Consider the following 19621-nt stretch of genomic DNA (forward strand, 5'->3'; position numbering starts at 1 on the left):
GAGTTCAGTCATGGGAGGAGAGTATTAATGAGTTTGTAGGATTTATAATAGGAAGTAGGTCTTACACAACTGGAGAAGCAAAGGTTCAGAAGGGGAGTTGTTAACATCGCCAAACATTCTGAGAAACCACACCTGTTCAGCTGCTGAAGTGGGACTGTAAACAAAACATTCATAAGGGGAGTGCTTGCTTCTGTCTCTACTCAGGTAGTAAGCTGCTGCAGCTTTTGATCAGTAAGATCAGTAGTTGGAAAGCAGACCTGGATATGGAACTGTTATTCACTTGGCAGTGGGCGTTTGTCACCACATTGGACTAGAATGACCTTTAAAGAATAGTGTCTGCTGCTTTACTTCCTGCCAACTTGTATGTAGTTCCTGTTTTGGTAAACTTAAGTTGGAACTATACAGGGAAGGAGATGTTGTCAGGCATAATTCTCTGCTTAACCAATAAACACAGTAAAATCCCTTGTAGTCCACACTTTTTCAAACTTGGCATCTTTTATAAACACTCCTTTTAACAACAATTATCATCCAATAAAGACAATTGTAAAATTTATGTTTCTACCCACAAGATGCAACTAGCCCCCATGTAACTGAAGACTTGCTAAGTCTAGAAAAAAATAGGAAGTCCATTTTATCCATCTTTGCATGATATTAATTTCTTTTCTGAGTTATACTTTCCCTTTAAGAACTTATAATTTAAGATCAAAGATATAAGACTAACCGTTAAGTAGTTCTCAACCAGAGACAGTTTTGGACAGTGTCTGGACACATTTTTGGTTGTTACAACCAATGAAGGGAGACAGTTCAACTGATATTTAGAGGGAGTGCCCCACGAATGCTATTAATCATCCTCCAGTGAGGTGGGCAGGCTCCAACAAAAGTTTTATCTGATCCCAAATGTCAATAGTATTGAAGTTGAGAAGCTCTATGTTAGATAAGGGAAAACTAGTACAATGAGTGTATTAGCTTTCTCAGACCACCTTAATAGAATATCATTGATGGGGTAAAAAACAGCAGAAAATTATTTAAAGTTCTGGAGGCTAGAAGTCAGAGACCAGGGTACATGCAGGGTTGGTTTCTGGCTTGTAGATGTCTGCTTTCTGACATGTTCTCATCTTTGCACGTACATGTATAGAGAAAGAAAAAGCAATTGCTGGTGTCTCTTACTCTTTTTATGGGATGATCAGCACTATCAGATTAGGGCCCCAATATCTGACCTCATTTAACCTTAATTATCTTCGTAATCCCTGTATCTTCAAATGTAGTTATATTTGGAATTAAAGCTTCAACATGTGAACTGGGGAGAAGGAAAGCACAATTTGTAACAATGGGGGTAAAGGAATAGGTAATATATGGACTATTTATTTCAGTGATGACTAGGCATTCTGTTTTGTGTTTTGGGCAGGAAAGAAAAATCTAAATCTAGAGCAGTTATCTATTTCAACAAGGGCTCCATGCTGTCTTTCCTGTGATTAAAGTGGTCAGAAACCACATCAGTGGCTCGGTAGGTCTCTGTTATGAGCAACTTGAGCAGTCAGCATTGGCTATGAGGCAGATCAACTGTGCTGAGTAAGTCCATATGGCTGAACTTGTTCATCACCTGCATTCTTGCTGCCATAACTGTCTAGTTCATGAAGCCACTGAGTAAGGTTGGAGTACTAAAAGAAAGAGTCTAACTAACATCCACAGAGCAGGGCATCTTGTTTGTGGATTATTAAAATCGTTCTCTGCTGAGGTTAGTCATTGAACACAGTTAGAACCCAGTGTCTATACTCTCTGAATCTGTGTGCAGAAGTTCGATCAAATACCTTTACCCCAGAGTTCCATTTCTGACTATCAAGCCAAGTCATTAATCAAGCACATGAAGTATGTAGCTCCACACTTCTGGACCTCTTTCCTTTTAGGTTGGGTAAACATTTAGTTGTACCATTCATAGTTCTTCTCGCTGGCAAGATTTATCTTCATTACACTACTTTGGGGTCACCCTTGTGGGTTCTGGAGGTATAATTTCACTTTCAAGTGTACTGGAATCCTGTGCAGGAACCTTCTATAAACCAGGGTTACAGTTTTTTTTGTTTTTTAAAGATTTATTTATATATGCCTACAGAACTGGCATACAGGCCAGAAGTATGGTGGGTGAGAAGACTCACCAGAGACAGACTAGGGAGCAGAACAGGCAGACTGACAATGTACACCGCTGAAGGGAACAGCGGGTGGGCCAGGAAGGGTCTGCCACACTGTGGGTCAGCTCTCTGGCCTCAGATGGAAGTCGCTTCCGAGAGCTTCATAATGTGGTGCTTTAACCCATTGTGCCACCAGGGAGAGCCCTGCTTAGTTTTTTCCCCCTTTTTTGATTAATAGATCACTGAGAGCTTTTCATTGGTCCAGATGAGCAGGTTGAGGTGTGTGTGTTGGGAGGGGGTTAATTTAGCAAGAGTAGGACTAATGGGAATTTGAGCTACTTGCCTTTTTCAATTTATGTGTGACCGCAGGACCTGTATAACCCTGATTTTGTTTATTTTACTTCCTCTTAATGACCAAGTATTACTCTGCACAACCAATTTTGTGGCTTGGTGAGTCAGACAATCCTCAGTTAATAATGGGTAGTTCACATGGTAACTTGGTGACTGGTGGTCAAGTCAAAGACAGAAACACTTTCTCAAAAGTATAACTTCCCTCCAGAATCCTAAAATTCTGTGCGGTGATCCACCAAACTTACCTACCAAAATCTCCATAAAACATCACTCTCTGTCACAGACATTTTGGTTATCATTAGATCTACTGGGCCACGTGATTAATTGACAGAGCAACCAAGGTGTCCTTTCATTAAGGGACATTTTTACTGGAGTATGGTGTCATGTGATGAAGATATACTGAGGTCTATGGGATACCAGTGGGATATATTGGTCATGCACAGTTGCTATATTTGTTGCTTTCCACTTGGCATTTTTCTTTAATGTAACTAAAACAATCTAATTTAAAATCAAATTCTTAAATAATATAATTAAAAGTTTTGGCTTAGCTTATCAATTTTATTAGATTAAAAGAAAAGGAATTAAAAAATAAATTTGGGAGAATTGCAAACTAAAGGATTTATAATTACATACAGGGTAAATGTGTTTTGTGAAATAGCAGCATAGATGTATAGTTTATTTTTTGAAAGAAATGTAAACATATCACTCAGTGTTTATCTGAGTTTCCATTTTGGACATGAAATTAATGTTTACTGAGTTTAATTATTGTTTCATTCATAGCATGCAGTGATTTCAGAGACCTGTGTTAGTTTTTAATTATTTCTTTCTTTGGGACAATTCCTTGGAATTTTTTTTTTCAATTCCTTGGATTTTAAAAAAGTGCACTGGCACTATTCTATAAGTTATGTTATTTTTACATTTATCTTAATACTTAGATTTTATGTTTCAAGAATAAAAGCATTACTGATCTTTCAAGTAAGAACTAGTAGATTTATATCATAATTATTTCTTGTATATAACTCTAGATGGCAAGAAAGATTTTAACTTATTTAGAAGCAAGATCTTGTTGTTGACATTAACCTTTGATTTCTAGGATCTTATTATGGGATAGTCCAGCTAATTTGAAGTTACTATGAACAAATTAATTTCCGATTTTTGCTAGAAATGTGACTGACTTGTCTAACTGGAAAAAAGGCTTCACTGTGTAACTAGGACAAAATAAGATGCATACAGAGATAGAATAAGGCTGAATCAGAGAGCTGCTGGAAACAGAATGTTGAGATAGATAAGAACCCCGAAGCTTCAGAAACAGGTCAGGTAGGAGGGAAATTTAGGAAAAAGAAATTACCTAGAGCTAGGATTGCGACTGATTTGTGATATAAGAGCGCATTGGTGAATAGGGGTTAGATGGAACCATATAGGAAATAACATGGCAAATTGGAGAGCCCTGCTAGACAACGTAAAGCTAAACAAGACTTTAATCATAAAATAATGTATAGGGAAACATAACAGCCTAAGATTTTAGTGTTGTTGACAATAATGTTCTTAGTGAGTATGGTTTGAATGAATGGGGTTTCTAAATTAGCCTCAGTTTGCACAATTTTAGATGTTGACCAGAAAGGAGGAATTGGTTGGTGGATAGGTTAGAGTTGGAATTGAGTAAAATTACTGAGTATGAAGCAGCCTGAGAGTAACAGGTTATGAGAAACTGTCTGAAATACAGAGGAAGCAAAGTTGGTAGGAACCATCTAAATGAGGTTTGCTTCTTTACACAACAAGTAATTAAGTAGTTCCATGATAGGTCTCAATAAAAAAAAAATGTGTGAGAGAGAGAGAGAGAGAGAAAGAAAGAGAGAATAGTTTAAGTATTCTAGCTAGGTCAACCATTGTCTCTAAAGTGCAAAATTTAAGGTGTCATATTCTTGCATTCCACTACCCTAAGTTTCTAGCTGCCACCTACATACTAAAGAATGCATTTTGCTGATAATTGCATTTAATTTTCTCTTTTAAAAGAATGAGAAGTTCACTTTTGAACTCTTGTCTTCTCTATCATCTGACTTGACCTATTCTGCTCTTCTCTATTTCATATACGTCATTGGTTACTGTTGCTCTAGGGAACTGAAGTTCGATGTCAGTATGTTGTGACATGTGCGGGACTTTACTCAGACCGTATTTCAGAGTTGAGTGGCTGCAGTCCTGATCCTCGTATTGTTCCATTCCGGGGAGATTATCTGCTCTTGAAACCAGAAAAATGCTACCTTGTAAAAGGAAACATTTATCCGGTAGGTTACAACACCTTTGCCATTTTATCCTTCTCTAGATAGTTGTGGATGGGGAATGAAGGCAAATATTTTCATGGGTCAGAAGTAACAGTTTTTTAGTGTGCTTTTATATAAATCTTTTTCCTGGTTTTTTGTTTTTTGTTTTGTGTGTGTGTGTGTGTGTGTGTGTGTGGTGAAATCCCTGAATCTTTATTCTGATATTAAGTCATTTAAATTATAGTTAAGAGCCCACAAATACATATCTCCAGAAAGCATGAGTGTATCCTGGGAAGGTCAAATTAAGAAAGAACCAGATTCTTCCTCTTTTTTGGTAAAGGGAACACTCAACAAGAACTTTCCCTGAAGCATGCCCAGATATCAGCTCTATTTCTCAGTTCACTCTATGTGGAAAAAAACAGGATGTGGCCACTCTGTAGTTTCATGGTATAGAAAACAGCCATTTAAATGAAGAGTATATTCTTCTGTCTGGAACCGACTAGGTTAAGCCAGATAAAACTGCTAATACCCAGATATTTAATGTTTTTGACTTTGTCAAAACATTAATATCCTCACCTTCAACCTGATATATTCCCACTTTATAAAAATGTATGCTAATAAAGTATATTTTTTTCTGGTGACTCTGATTTTACATGTGAACTATATACACCCCTAGTTGGAGGTGAGAGGAAAGTGGGGATAAGATACTGATAACATCAACTTGAATAGTTCTTTTTCCAGAAAGAGGGAGAGGTGAGACTGTATTCCAATAGTAGCAGTGTTTTCCTGATGGCATTTCTAGACCGATGCATAGGATAGTTACACATTAAACAGTTACACATTAAACTGGTGCAATAGTTAAAGTCTCAGTGCTATCAAGCTATCACTAGCCACTGAGACACGAGTTCAATCCCTGGCCAGGGAGCTGACCCACATGACACAGCAGACCTCTCCTGTCTTGGCCACTGCTCCCCTTAGCAGTGTTTATCAGTAGATCCACCTGCTCCCCATTCTTTTCTGGTGAATCCTTTTACTCTCCATGCCTCTGGCCTACACCCCAGTTTTTGTATGCATAAATAAATTTTTAAAAATGTGTTGCTTTAAAAAAAAAATCTGAACTGAGTACAGATCAAAATAATGCAGGGCCCTCCCTGGTGGTGCAGTGGGTTAAAGCATAGCACTAAGAAGCTAAAGCCACCTCAGCATAATTTCGATTCCCGCCCCAGAGGAGATCCACATGGCTTGGCAGACCTCTCCTGACCTGCCCGCTGCTCCCCTCAGCAGTGTTCTTTGTCGATCTGTCTGTTCTTCATCAATCTGTCTGTTCTTCGTCGATCTGTCTGTTCTTCGTCGATCTGTCTGTTCTGCTCCCCACTGTCTCTGGTGAATCCTCTTAGTGCCCCTATACCTCTGGCCTGTACCGCAGTTCTGTATGCACAAATAAATAAATCTTTAAAGAAAAAAAAAAGTAATGCAAATTTAATCCATGAGGAGAAATTATTCGTATTACCAGTTAAATGTTTGCATCTATAATAAAATGTTATATAATGGGGCTAATAGTTCTCTGCTATATAAAATCCATAGGTCCCAGATAGCCGGTTTCCTTTCTTAGGAGTTCACTTCACACCCAGGATGGATGGCAGTATTTGGCTTGGGCCTAATGCAGTTCTTGCCTTTAAACGGGAGGGCTACAGACCCTTTGACTTCAGTGCCAGAGATGTTATGGATATACTTCTAAAGAGGTAACAACTTTATGTGCTTAAATACAAAAAACATTTTTGCTTATATTTTTACTGAAATTGAATCTTTATTGATATTCTACTTTATTGGTTTTCTACTTATTGGGTAAATCTATATTTGTGACTGGTACATTGATATTTTTATTAAAAGCTTTGTAGAATAAACATAATATTTTAACTACTTCAAGAAAATTCTAATAACCTAGGAAGATGTTTTTGTTAAAAAGAACTTGACTAAAAACCAGCCATACATTTGATGATACAAGGAAGCTGAGTTTAGGAAAAAAGCAGAAGTTTCTCTCAAAATCAGTAGATGATAGCTTCATGAGCCCATTTCAAGACAGTCACCATCACTTAGAAACCACTGGAGAAATCACTGATACCAAAAAATTGTTTGTGGAAAACTAAATGATACTGTACTGGAATATAGATTCTTTACTATATAGTAAGTCAATGAGGGATTTTATTGGTCCTTTGGAACTGTTGCTTTCCAGAGGGTTTCACATCAAAACCACTAAAGTTTTTTAAGCTGTATTTGAGCTTTACCCACCAGACTCTGAACAGGTTTAGGGTGGGCCTTCTAGGACATGTACTTAAATGTGTATGCATAGACACACACAACACATACACAGGTTTTTCAGTGACTTATTTGAGAGTCTGTTACTTTTGACTGACTTAATAAAAGTAGAGGAGATATTTTGTTTGTTTACTATCTGATTCAAAGCTCTACTAATACCTTTGTGAAGCATGTAATATATGCACTAGAAAGCCTTGCTGTTAGCATATTTCATAGATTGCACTTTGAAAGAGTGTTCCCTAGAAATCTGAATTTGGAGGGTATTCTTTTGATGAGATTTTATTGTTATTTTGACCAAGACCAAGAGTTGACTTTAATACATAGTTTTTCTGACTTTGCCTAGATTGCTGGGATGCCACCAGCCACCCAAACAAAAGCAATTTAATGGTTGTAAAGGTGTTTTATCATACTAAAGGCTTCCTTTATCTCATAAAGATTTTTTTTTTCCTTTACTTTCAGTGGCTGTACTAAACTGGTACAACAGAATTTCTCCTATGGAGTTAAAGAAATGTATAAAGCCTGCTTTCTCAGTGAAACAGTGAAGGACCTTCAAAAGTTTATTCCTGAAATCACTATCAGTGATGTGGTTAGGTAAGGAAAAGCTATAATGATTGTAAATCCAGTCATGACCTAGAAGAACTTGGAAGGTGGCATGACTTGGTGATTCATAAGTGCACTTTCTGAGTTGGTCAGTGAACTCACTTGAATCTTTGGGTGCTCTCTCTTTCTCAATAAGTTGCTGAGTTTGTTTGTGGTGCATGTTTGAAAGTTGATGCATCATGACCCACAGTGTTTGAACTAAGTCCATTTATAATTATGTACACTACCTTAAAGCAAAAAACCAAGATCTCCATTATAACTGTTGTGATACCACCTTCTCTTGTGCTGTCTTGCTCATGATAAAAACATACTGCTTGAGATGTTTTAATTCTCCTTACTCTTACTCTTGTGACTATAAAGTATTTTGACTAATTTTGTGTAAGATTATTGATCACCATGTTAACAAACAGGCAATAAACACATTAGAACACTGTATTTTGATTCACTCTTAAAACATTTTAGAAACACTATCAAGGGCCTTCCTGGTGGCCTACGGGTTAATTCTCAATGCTGCTAACATTACTGCCTGAGTTTGATCCGCAACCTGGGAGCTGACCCACATATGGGTTAGCCGACCTTACCTTAGCAGTGTATTTCAGTAAATCCACCTGTTCTGTTCCCCATTCTGTCTGGGTGACTCCTCTTACCCCTACCCCACACCTCTGGCCTACATCCCAGTTCTTCTATGCAAAAATAAATATGTAAGTCTTTTTAAAAAGAAAGAAACACTATCTAGTTCCTAGAATCTTATCTTACTTCCTCTCTACCTCTACCCCACTCAGGTACTCTACCTGAAGGACAGCATGAGAATTGGCAATGTAATAATCAGTCTAAGCCCTTGTTTAAGTTTGGGATAACTTAATTTTTTTTTTGTCCTAAAATTAAAGACTTTTGGACTTGATGTGTAGATTGTCCTAAGTATCACACAGAACCATTTTTCTTTTCTCTGTGGTGATATTTTTAGGGTGTTCACTTTTTTCTCTCTGAAAAGGACATTCCTTGGGCCTGATCAGTAGTGTACTCTGAGGTATTCTCCCTCCATGTGTCCATCTTCCATGAATCTCTAGGAACTAGGTGTCTCCTCAGTAACAGCTGCTGAATTGCCTGGTTTAAAATGTCAGCAGACTTAACTGTATCTGGGAGGAGAACAAAAATCATGGCATCTGTCTCCCTTGGGCATCTTTGTCTGAATCTGACTCTAATGTATCATTTTCGAATCAGCCTCTTTGAATCCTTAGAAGAACCTTTCAACACAGCTAGTGTTTTTTTCCTCTCTCTCTTACTCCTCTACTCACCTTCTGAAATGGAAGGAATAGAAATATCCAGACATTTTCTTTCACTTGCCTGTAAGGCTTTTACATTTTGGGTGGTTTGCTTTAGAAGCTTATTATGTTTTATACTTGGAAACATATTTATCAAATCTGATTCCTGTTACTGCTAATATTATTCCTTGGAAAACATATTAGGGGGTACAGTGACGTCTGTGTATAAACAGTTGCACTACATTCACTACCCTGACATAATGACCTTCCTTTCATAGAAGCCTGAGGAAAACTCTTTAGACTAGTGGAGTTGAGTTAATAGGATGTACCTCGGCTTGTGGGTTTTAGTGAATACTCTTGTCTCTGGATATAAGGATGTGAAATTAGTTACAAGTTTCATCAGCATGTCATAGAAAAGGGCACAGGTAGTGTAGATAGGTGTACTTGGAGAAAATTCAACCCAACACAGATGAGTTTTTCTTTGGAGATAAAATTGAATATACTCATTTTACACTTATTCCTTCCCATGATTCCTATAGCTATTACTTGCAGGAAATTTTTTACACTTAGCAACAAAAGTAGTAGAACCAAAGCTGTAGAACATATGTTTGATACCATTTATGTAAGTTGAAATGCTGCCGTATATTTTTTTGATTTGCATATGAAATGAGAAAATGAAAAGAAGAGTGGGAATGATAAAACACCAAATTCAGAAGTTGGTTACTACTGGGGAGAGAAGGGAATTGGATCCAGAAAGTTTCACAGGGGCTCCTCTCATATCTTTATTTCTTAAACTATTTGGTAAGAAAATAGGTGTTCACCTTTGGCATATGACTGAAGTATCAAATAATAAAAATAAGATCAGTAGACTTTCCCATAGCTGAAGCCCAAGTATTGTCTGGTCTCATTCATCTTGTAACCCAGCGCAGTAAAACTACAAATGGTCTATCATTAATATTGAAGTGGAACATATTAAGCAGTTCTAGATGGTAAAAGAGAACTGAAGCAACACTTTTAGTAGGATGTTTTCTCAGGATGGTGACCTTAGATTGCATAATTACCAAAAGGTCACACACACAATTATTTTTTTATTAACTTCTACTTTGCCTGTCTTCTTATCGCCTAGCAAAAAAATTTGGGCAATACATTACTAGTGAGTGTTAGTGTGAGTGTATCTACAGTACCTGTGCCCTTTTCTATGACATGCTGATGAAACTTGTAACTAATTTCACATCCTTATATCTAGAGACAAGAGTATTCACTAAAACCCACAAGCCCGAGGTACATCCTATTAACACAACTCCACTAGTATAAAGTTGTAATCAGTCAAATATATGAATTTAGTATTAAAACTTCTCTTTATTAAATGATGATCTCTAAAATTCTTAATTTTTTTTGAAAGATTCATTTATTAATGCATACAGAACTGGTGTACAGGTCAGAGGTGCAGGGGTGGTGAGAGCATTCACCAGAGACAGAGTGGGAAGCAGAACAAGCAGATCAATGAAGTACACTGCTGAGGGGAGCAGCGGGGGGTCAGGAAAGGTCTGCCACACCATGTGGGATCACCTCTGGGGCGGGTTGGCAAGGATTGAACTCATGCTGAAGTGGCTTTAGCTTCTTAGTGCTGTGCTTTAACCCACTTTGCCACCAGGAAGGGCCCTAAAATTCTTAATTTTAACCCTACATCAATTGATATGTTCTGTAATTAATTTTGATTTGCTAAACTAATAGCAATCCTTATCTGTCAGCATTGTAAGGCTGTAAAAGATGAAGATATATATGTTAAGATCCTTTTTTCTAATAGTTCATTTTGAAAAATGCCTTATTTAAGGAATTCTAGAGAAAAGTTTTAGACGATGTTTTCATCTTGAGTGATAGCTGGATACTATAGTAGGTTATCGTGAAATGCAAATGTTTTGTGAAATACAAACTTTCCTGCAATAATGATGATCTAGAACAGGATTTCTACCCTTGGTATTATTCACATTTGGGACCACGTAATTCTTAGTTGTGAGACACTGTCCAGGATTTTTTGCAGCATGCCCAGCCTCTTACCTAGTAGATGCCAGGGGTATTCATTCTGTAGTTATGACAACCAAAAATATCATTGGACATTGCCAGAGGTCATCTAGGGGGCAAAATCTCCCTTGGTTGAGAATCACTAATCCAGAGAATTTGGTAACTCTCATAGTACAGAAGTACAGAATACTTAGGAGTCTGGAAAAAATATAATTAATACCTGAGAAAGTGAGAATATAAGGGGTACCCCAGGAGCAAAAGCAAAGAGGAAATTGAAAACCTGAATACCAAGAGAAATTGAACACTGATGCTGTCCTGGAGGGCTGAGAGAATTTGAGAATTTTGTTAAAATATAACTGAGTTTTATTTTTTTTAATTATTTATTTATGAATACAGAACTGGGGTACAGGCCAGAGGTGCAGGTGCAGTGAGAGGCTTCACCAGAGACAGAGTGGGGAGCAGAAGGGGCCGACTGACTAAGTACACTGCTTAGGGGAGCAGCGGACGAGTCAGGAGAGGTCTGCCACGCCATGTGGTCACCTCTGGGGCTGGGGATTGAACTCATGCTCAAGTGGCTTTAGCTTCTTAGTGCTGTGCTTTAACCCATTGCACCACCAGGGAGGGCCCACTGAGTTTTATTTTTAATTGAAATATTTGCATAAAATAAATACATAGATTGTAAGTAGTCAATAAACTTTAGTAGTTATATGAACTCATGTGTCCATAAAACAAGATATACAATATTAAAAGCTATGTTTTAATTAATTTTTTAAAGATTTATTTATTTATGAATACAGAAATGGGGTACAGGCCAGAGGTACAGGGGCAGTGAGAGGATTCACCAGACACAGAGTGGGGAGCAGAACAGGCAGATCAATGAAGTCAACTGCTGAGGAGAGCAGCGGGCAGGTCAGGAGAGGTCTGTCATACCATGTGGGTCACCTCCTGGGTGGGCAGGGTTAGTACTCATGCTAAAGTGGCTTTAGCTTCTCAGTGCTGTGCTTTAACCCGCTGCGCCACCAGGGAAGGCCCTGTTTTGGTTTTTTTAGCTAAAAACTTTTTTTATTGAGTTAATCTTAGTTTACAACATTGTATTTTTTTTTTAATTTATTCATCCATGCATACAAAACTGGTGTACAAGCCAGAGGCAATGAGAGGATTCACCAGAAACAGAGTGGGGAGCAGAACAGGCAGATCTACTGAAATACACTGCTGAGAGAAGCAGCAGGCTAGACAGAAGTCCGCCACACCTTCTGGGTCACCGCCCTGGCCTGGGATGAAACCTGAACCTGAACCCGTTGCTGAAGCGGCTGCAGTCAGCTTTGCAGTGCTGCATTCCAAACTGTCACACCGTCAGGGAGGGCCTACAACACTGTATATGTTTAAAGGGAATAGGTTCTAACCTCTTCAAATGTACATTTTCACACCATGCCAACCATGAAAGCATCAATCATGTTCCACCATAGGAAACTTATATAAAAGGAAGACTTGGGTTTATAAAAGGTAGAAAGTTGTAACTGAAGCCCCTATTTAAGTTCAGGGGTTCTTGAAGAGCTATACCCGTAGTGAAAATAAAATCTAGAAAAATATATTTCCCTTGGCACTAGAAAGCGTGAAGGAATTATGTCTGTCTTGGTCTTTAGGGTGGTGCTACTTTAGGAAAGAACAAGTATTTATAACTAACCAATTTGTGAGTTCACTTGATAATCATTTATTGTACTGTTATGTTGAAGGCATTAAACTCTAAACTAAGGATTTAAGGATTTTGACTGATCACAATTCATAGCCTTTAGCTCAATACAAACCTACTGTGCTTCTACATAATTGTGCTTTTAGAAAAATACTGCTTTAAAATACTTTAAAACCACTGACTCATAAAGTGTCCTGTCGCTTCCAGTCAGTTGACGACTACTTTGTTTTTGCAGAGGTCCAGCTGGTGTAAGAGCCCAAGCTCTAGATAAAGATGGAAACCTGGTAGAAGATTTTGTATTTGATGGAGGAGTTGGGGATATTGGAAATCGTATTCTTCATGTGAGAAATGCGCCTTCCCCTGCTGCTACTTCTTCCCTTGCGATTTCTGGAATGATTGCAGATGAAGTACAGCAAAGATTTAAATTATAAATAATGAAAGGAGTTAGGTAATGCATTTTAATCTCCATTTTCAGCAAAAAGAAGGTACTAATTGCATTCTTTAATTTTAGTATGAGAAATTGTTTGAAAACTTCATTTTTAGGTCCTAATTTAGGTAATCACTGACTTGTTAGCATAATAATATGGAAATAATGATTTTTAAAATCCATGTTCTTTTACTTTGTGAATGAAAAGTTGTATCTGTCCTGAATCCCAATTTTGTTAGTTATAATTCTTGGGATTGATGGCATTAAAAAATTGATTCTTAACTTTTTAGTTTTATAATACTTAAGCTTTTTTGTCTTTCCTGGATAAGAAAATAGAATACTATAGGTTGTAAATGACTTTTGATTTTTGAAGGCTCATAGAAACAGTAATGTTACTTAGAGCAACAACATTTGTACTGGGGGATTTAAAATTCTTGATTTAAAGAAAATACATGAAATTTCACATTTTTAAGTAGTTTTAAGTAGTTATCATATTTGTAAGAAATAGCTTTGCTAAAGAAACTCAAAGCCTTTTATTATTCCCAGTCTCATAAACTGATTTGGTGTTGCCATTACCAAATCTAAACCACAATATACTATGAGTTGTTGCCTATTCTTCTGTCTTCTATGATTAAGAAACTTAAAGAATTTAGAACTGATAAGTAAGAGGCATCTTAGAATCCCGAAATTGAAATCTAGAATTCCTGTAATTAAAAAAAAAAAATTACCTCATATCTCTTTTTCCATTTATACCAAAGTTTTCAAATGTTAACTTAACCCAAATCACTAATAATTAATTGCCCACTTGGTTTTTCAGGGGTCCTACAAATTTTTTAAAAAGATTTATTTATTTAGGGGTACAAGCCAGAGTTGCAGGGGTGGTGAGAGGCTTCACCAGAGACAGAGTGGGGAGCAGAACAGGCAGATCAGTGAAGTACAGTGCTGAGGGGAGCCGCAGGGGATCAGGAGAGCTCTGCCATGCCATGTGGTCACCTCTGACGCTGGGGATTGAACTCGCACTGAAGCAGCTGCGACTCGCTTGTAGTGCTGCGTCCTCACCCGCTTCACCACCAGGGAGGGCTGGTCCTATAAATTTTTGTAAGGATATTTATTTTGGGGAAATACCTAATTTTGAGGCATTCACTTTTGTAAAACACATAAGTGCCTTACATAGCTGTACGTCTCCTGAGTATTTTAAGTTGGCCCATGCTATATTCTGTATACTGTATATGTGAGTGGGGTGGCTTATGAAATATTTCTTGTAATTCAGAAAGTTGGGAAATAGGAATATAAATGTAAAACAGTAGCCTACTGATTGGAAAACTTTTATTACAGAACTACCACTTATTTTTAGATTACACATTTTCATGCATCCCCTCACATGAACTCTCATCTTTTTCTTTTCCCTATTTCTCCAAAGTTGTGTGATAGATATATTAGAAGAATGTGCATTTTGGTTGATAGAAAGAAATCACAAAGTTTTTCCTTTTCACTTCTAGCCTCGGTGATTACATTGATTGAGCTACCTCATCCATTAATTTGGAAGGCTACATATCATCAGCTCATGCTCAAGAAGTAGCACATCCTAGGTGAATATACTAGGCAATTATCTGATTGAGATGAATGTATCAAAAACATTCACAGAAGAACAAACCCTAATGGCTCTTCATAAAAACTGATTACTCTAAGAAATGAGACATGCAGAATGTTTTTCTATTCTAAGACTATCAAGAAATGTAAAATAATACAAATTTTCAATTTATCAACTGTAATATTGCATATACACTAAACTGTGAAAGACTGAAATTGTAAAAATAATTTACAATTTTTAAATTAATAAAGCAATCTTTATTCCATATGGGTCTGTACGATCCCCCCCCAATTAAAGTGAAAAAATTATTGAAAGTGCTTCATATATGTATCCTGTTTGTAAAACATTTCATATTTGTCAGCAGGATTTTATTGTGTAATACTGATATATATGTTTTGTGTATTTCTGAGAAAACAAATGTATATTAATATTAAAACTATTTTAATTGAGTCTTGGTGTTGTGAATGATTTTTTTTTTTACTTCAAGTAAATTTTCTATGTGTAAAACATGAACTTTAGTGCATCCAATCTTTAAAAAAAAAAAAACAAAGAACTTCTGTATTTGTGCGTTAAACCAAAATAGGTAGTTTATATTTTGGGTGAAATCTAGAGCACCTCCCCATTTATAAAAATGGATTTCCATCTGGTATTGATGGCAGTATCTGACTCAGTGTCATCTTCGTATCTCAGGGTATGAAGAGTAAGTTATCTTCATATCTCAGAACACCAAGGAGCATTGTTTCTGTTCCATAGAAAATTGTTTATAATTTATATATATATATATATATATATATAATCTTCTGGAATTTCATTAAAAAAATTATAGTAACAAAAAAAATTATAGTACCTCTTGGGAAGACATTTTTGGGATCTTACAGGGGGTCATGTTTCTGGGCTTGAGTTTACCATGTGGGTTAATGGGCAGATGATCTGAGTGCCTGTTCCATCTCCTTTCCTGCTGGAGGTCTAACAAGACTATAAGAGCTACCTAGCTACAGCAGTAACTATGAAAGCTAGGGACAATGCCATTTATTATTTCCTGTGGTGTTGCTTTGGCTTGCTCCTACCTATTTTCAATGGGAGAATATTAGTGGTAAAATGTCAACCACCTTTTAAAATTTTAATTGTACTTAAGATCATTCAGATTCTCTTCCCCAAAGCTATTCCAAATCTAAAAAGACAAGCAAAATTACTATCTGCCAAATTATTCATATAAAAGTATATTAATCTTATACAGCTTTCTAGTTTATAATTGAGCTTTTTGTTAGATGCATAAGCCCTCTTATGACATCAGTTTGTTTAATCCACTTTTTAAAACTTGACAAGTAATGAAGTTGTAAATTTTTCCTTTTAAAAAAGGAATTAATATTTTGAATAAATACTTTTTAAATATATTTTTAAGGTTTATTTATGCATTCAGAACTGGGATACAGGCCAGAGGTACAGGGATGGTGAGAGGATTCACCAGAGACAGAGTGTGGAGCAGAACAGGCAGATCGACGAAGTACACTACTGAGGGGAGCAGCGGGAAGGTCAGGAGAGGGAGGTATCCTAGAAGTAAACAATTGAAATAATAATTAGTAGTAATTGGGGACTGGTTCAACAATAGTATGCTGCGCCATGTGGATCACCTCTGGGGCCAGGATTGAACTTATGCTGAAGTGACTTTATCTTCTTAGTGCTGTGTTTTAACCTGCTACGCCTTCAGGGAAGGCCCATTGAATTAGTTCTTAATGGTTTGAAAAGTCAAAAATCACACAAAAATATACACTGAAGTCTCCCTCTCCCAGCCTTTCAGATCTCATCCCAAAACAACAAAAATTGTCAGTATCTTGTGGTCTCTCAGAGACACTATATATATATATATATAAAATACTACCTCCATTTATAATATAAGTGCAGCATGGCTTATATACTATACCATACTATACTATACTATACTATATCATACATCTTACTATTTTTACTGTGCAGTCTCTTAGAGAACCACTGGCCAGGTTCTTCTAAAAAGATTGTAAAGTTTCCATTCTATGAACTTAACTATTGTTAAACCAGTCCCCAATTACTACTGATTATTATTTCAATTGTTTACTTCTAGGGTACTTTGTTTTTGCTGTAACCCCAAAGAATACCATGATAAATAACATGTGTCTAAGTCACTTCACATATACTAAGTATACCTATAGGATACATTTCAAGAATTTGTTGACTCAAAGGATATATAATTTTGCAACTCTGATATTGTCAAGTTGTCCTCTATTGAAGTTAAAGCAATTTACACTCTCTCCAATAATATATTAGAGCACGTTTCCCATACTCTCACCAACATAGTGGTGTATAGTCAGACTTTTTAATGTGCTCTTCTAGTAGATGAGAAGTATTTAAATTTGCATTAAAATTGAGTGAAGTTGAACATTCATTATGTTTGAGAATTTTATTTCCTTTTCATTTCTTTTTTCCTTGTTCTTTTTTTAAAGATTGATTTATTTATTCATACAGAACTGGGGTACAGGCCAGAGGTGCAGAGGTGGTGAAAAGATTCGCCAGAGACAGGGTGAGGAGCACAGGCAGATTGAAGAAGTACACTGCTGAGGGGAGCAGCGGGTGGGTCAGGAGAGGTCTGCCCCTCCATGTGGGTCACCTCTTCATGCTGAAGTGGCTTTAGCTTCTCAGTGCTGTGCTTCAACCTGCTGCACCACCAGGTTGGGCCCTTTTTCCTTTTTCTTATTCAGATTTAGTCTTAGAATTTGTAGGAACTTTTATATTTGGGAAATTAATTCTTTAGGAAATGATTGCAGGTATTTTTTTCCAGTTTGTCATTAGTCTTTCAGTTTGTGGTAGTTTCTTGGTTTTGCTTTGTTTTGTTTTTTGGCCATCCATTACAAAAACAATCAATCTCTAGATTTCTATCATAATAAAAAAATCTTTTGTATTCAAAGTTAAATTATTTTATAGTTTTATTTTTGATACTTAAATCTTTGCCACATCTGAAACTTATTCCTACTGTAGACTGGGGTATGAAGTCAACTTTTTTTTTTCTTTCTAGACGGCCCATTTGTCTAGTTGGGAAACTTTACTGGTGTCATTCTTGGATTATCTTCCACATGCATGGGGATCACATTTCTGTTTGCCTAGCCCAGACATCACAACTCTGATGCCTGTAGAGACTAGGCAGGTTACATAAAAGAGTGAAGAGTGCCAGGTGGAGAGTATAGCCAACTGGAAAAGGGATGGCATATTTTAAAAAGAGGCCAGCCACCACCCACTGCTTCTTATTTCCTACCAGGAATGCAGCTGGGCCCTTTGTTGCCAAGAAACTGGAAATCCAGGTTTTTAGAAGAAATATCTTCATTTAAAATGTTAAAAATTAAAAAAAAAAAAAAAAGGTCTTGGCTAAACTAAAATGCTTCAGGCCAGATTAGCACAGAGAAAGCCTTCATGTCCTTGGCTGAGAACGAAATTTCTCACTAGAACTTTATTCTATAAGGAAATAAAATCTTAGACTCGTATTTGAAGAAAAGACATTTTATATAAACTAGTCTTTATCCTTAGTGATTGAAAGATTTAGAAAAATACAAGCAAACACTGCCTTTTATCCCGAGTACACGGGCGATTTATTAGGAGACATTCTAGATTCAGTGAATACTTGGATTTTAAAAATGACCTTTTTAAACACAATTGAAGTATAGCTGATCTCTTAAGTTTTCCAACTGTTATACTGATCTTGTCCAAATGACGAAATGGTTTGTGTTTTGGGAGAGGATAATTGCTCATATACAACGTGTGGCACTGACTTATTCTTTGCACTGTTTCTCCCTCTCCTTTCCTCACTACCGATGGCTGGAGACAATCTGTTGTAATTCTTGTGTGCTCAGCATCTTCAGTGGCACGACGTTTATGTAAAGTTTCCAAAATCTATGCTTCTTCAATTAAAGAAGATTTAAAGTCTGGGGAGCCTTTTTCAGTTGCTAATTAGCATGGCTGGGCCCCAGGGGCTGAATGCAGGTTTTGTGGGATCTGGCGCCTACACATATTGGAGGACACCATTAAGGAAGCAATTCAAAAGTTTGTTTGCATAGTTTTACAAAAATGATGTAATTTCGTGCTAATACATGGGGGCGCGCAGAAATCAGGTTCAAGTTTGAGTCAAATCATCCGCTTTTTCTGGCCCTACTGTGTGCTGAAGGCGTTCCTTATCTTATCTCAGGTCCCCACGAGAGCGCCCTGTGAAAGTGACTGTGTCCTATATAAAGAGAATAGCCACAACCCTTAAATGCCGAGTCCAGCCCGAGCGCGCCTCTCCACATCTCTATACTGCTTCCCACGACTGCAGTCCCGGGACCCACATACTCTAGAAGAGGCATGGAATCAGGATTCTCCAGGGCGGGCCTCGAGGAGGGAGCGTCTGCGTAAACCGCAGGCAGTAAGCTGGGGAGTCTGTCTGGAACAGGCCCCTGGCAAGTCCTCAGGAGAGGAGGATTCCCGCGGACCGGCGCCCGCGCCTCCGCGCCCGGGTGCACCCGCGCCGGGCCGGCGCCTGAGCCGGCTCCGCGGCGCGCATGCTCCGTGCGCGGCTCCTCCGGCGACCCGGGATAATGAGCGCCGGGCCAAGGGGGCTGGCCAAGCTGCAGCAGCCAGGACCCGGAGCTCCGCGTCGGGCCCGGGGCGCTGTGCGCGGCTGCTGAAGGGGCGGCGGCGACGGCCAGCACCTTGCGCACCCGAGTGTGGCTCTGTGGCCACACGCGCGCGCCCGGTCGGTCCCCAGGGCCCTCTGGAGGTGACTCGGGCGGGCCCGGCCGGGCGGCGGTGTCGGGTGGGAGGGCGGGGATGAGGCGATGAAGAGACGAGCTGCCGCCGTCGCACTCCGCCCGCCGCGGCCGTAGCGGGAGTCGGGCCGGGGGCGAGACCAGTCGTGCCCCCGTCGGGCTGCGAACGCAGACAAAGGAGCAAAAGCCGCCCGAGAGGCGGGCCAGCGCCGCCG

At 38.2% G+C, this 19621-nt stretch overlaps 1 protein-coding gene across 2 annotated transcripts in view; it reads left to right on the forward strand.

Annotated features, from left to right (window-relative positions):
- L2HGDH (L-2-hydroxyglutarate dehydrogenase) overlaps nt 1–15044 on the forward strand; it is a 28492-nt gene extending 13448 nt beyond the window's left edge. The window contains exons 7-11 of one of the 2 annotated variants that reach the window (XM_004681884.2): nt 4589–4756; nt 6317–6474; nt 7508–7639; nt 12858–13070; nt 14549–15044. In XM_004681884.2, the coding sequence (XP_004681941.1) occupies nt 4589–4756; nt 6317–6474; nt 7508–7639; nt 12858–13053 (654 nt within the window). In that variant the 3' untranslated portion in view covers nt 13054–13070; nt 14549–15044. The remainder of the gene's footprint in view (nt 1–4588; nt 4757–6316; nt 6475–7507; nt 7640–12857; nt 13071–14548) is intronic. The other variant, XM_012724348.1, reaches the window with a different exon arrangement.
- Nucleotides 15045–19621: the final 4577 nt, after the last annotated feature.

The sequence above is a fragment of the Condylura cristata genome, unplaced genomic scaffold (genome assembly GCF_000260355.1).
Source record: "Condylura cristata isolate star-nosed mole 26May11 unplaced genomic scaffold, ConCri1.0 scaffold00013, whole genome shotgun sequence".
Classification (NCBI taxonomy): Eukaryota; Metazoa; Chordata; class Mammalia; order Eulipotyphla; family Talpidae; genus Condylura; species Condylura cristata.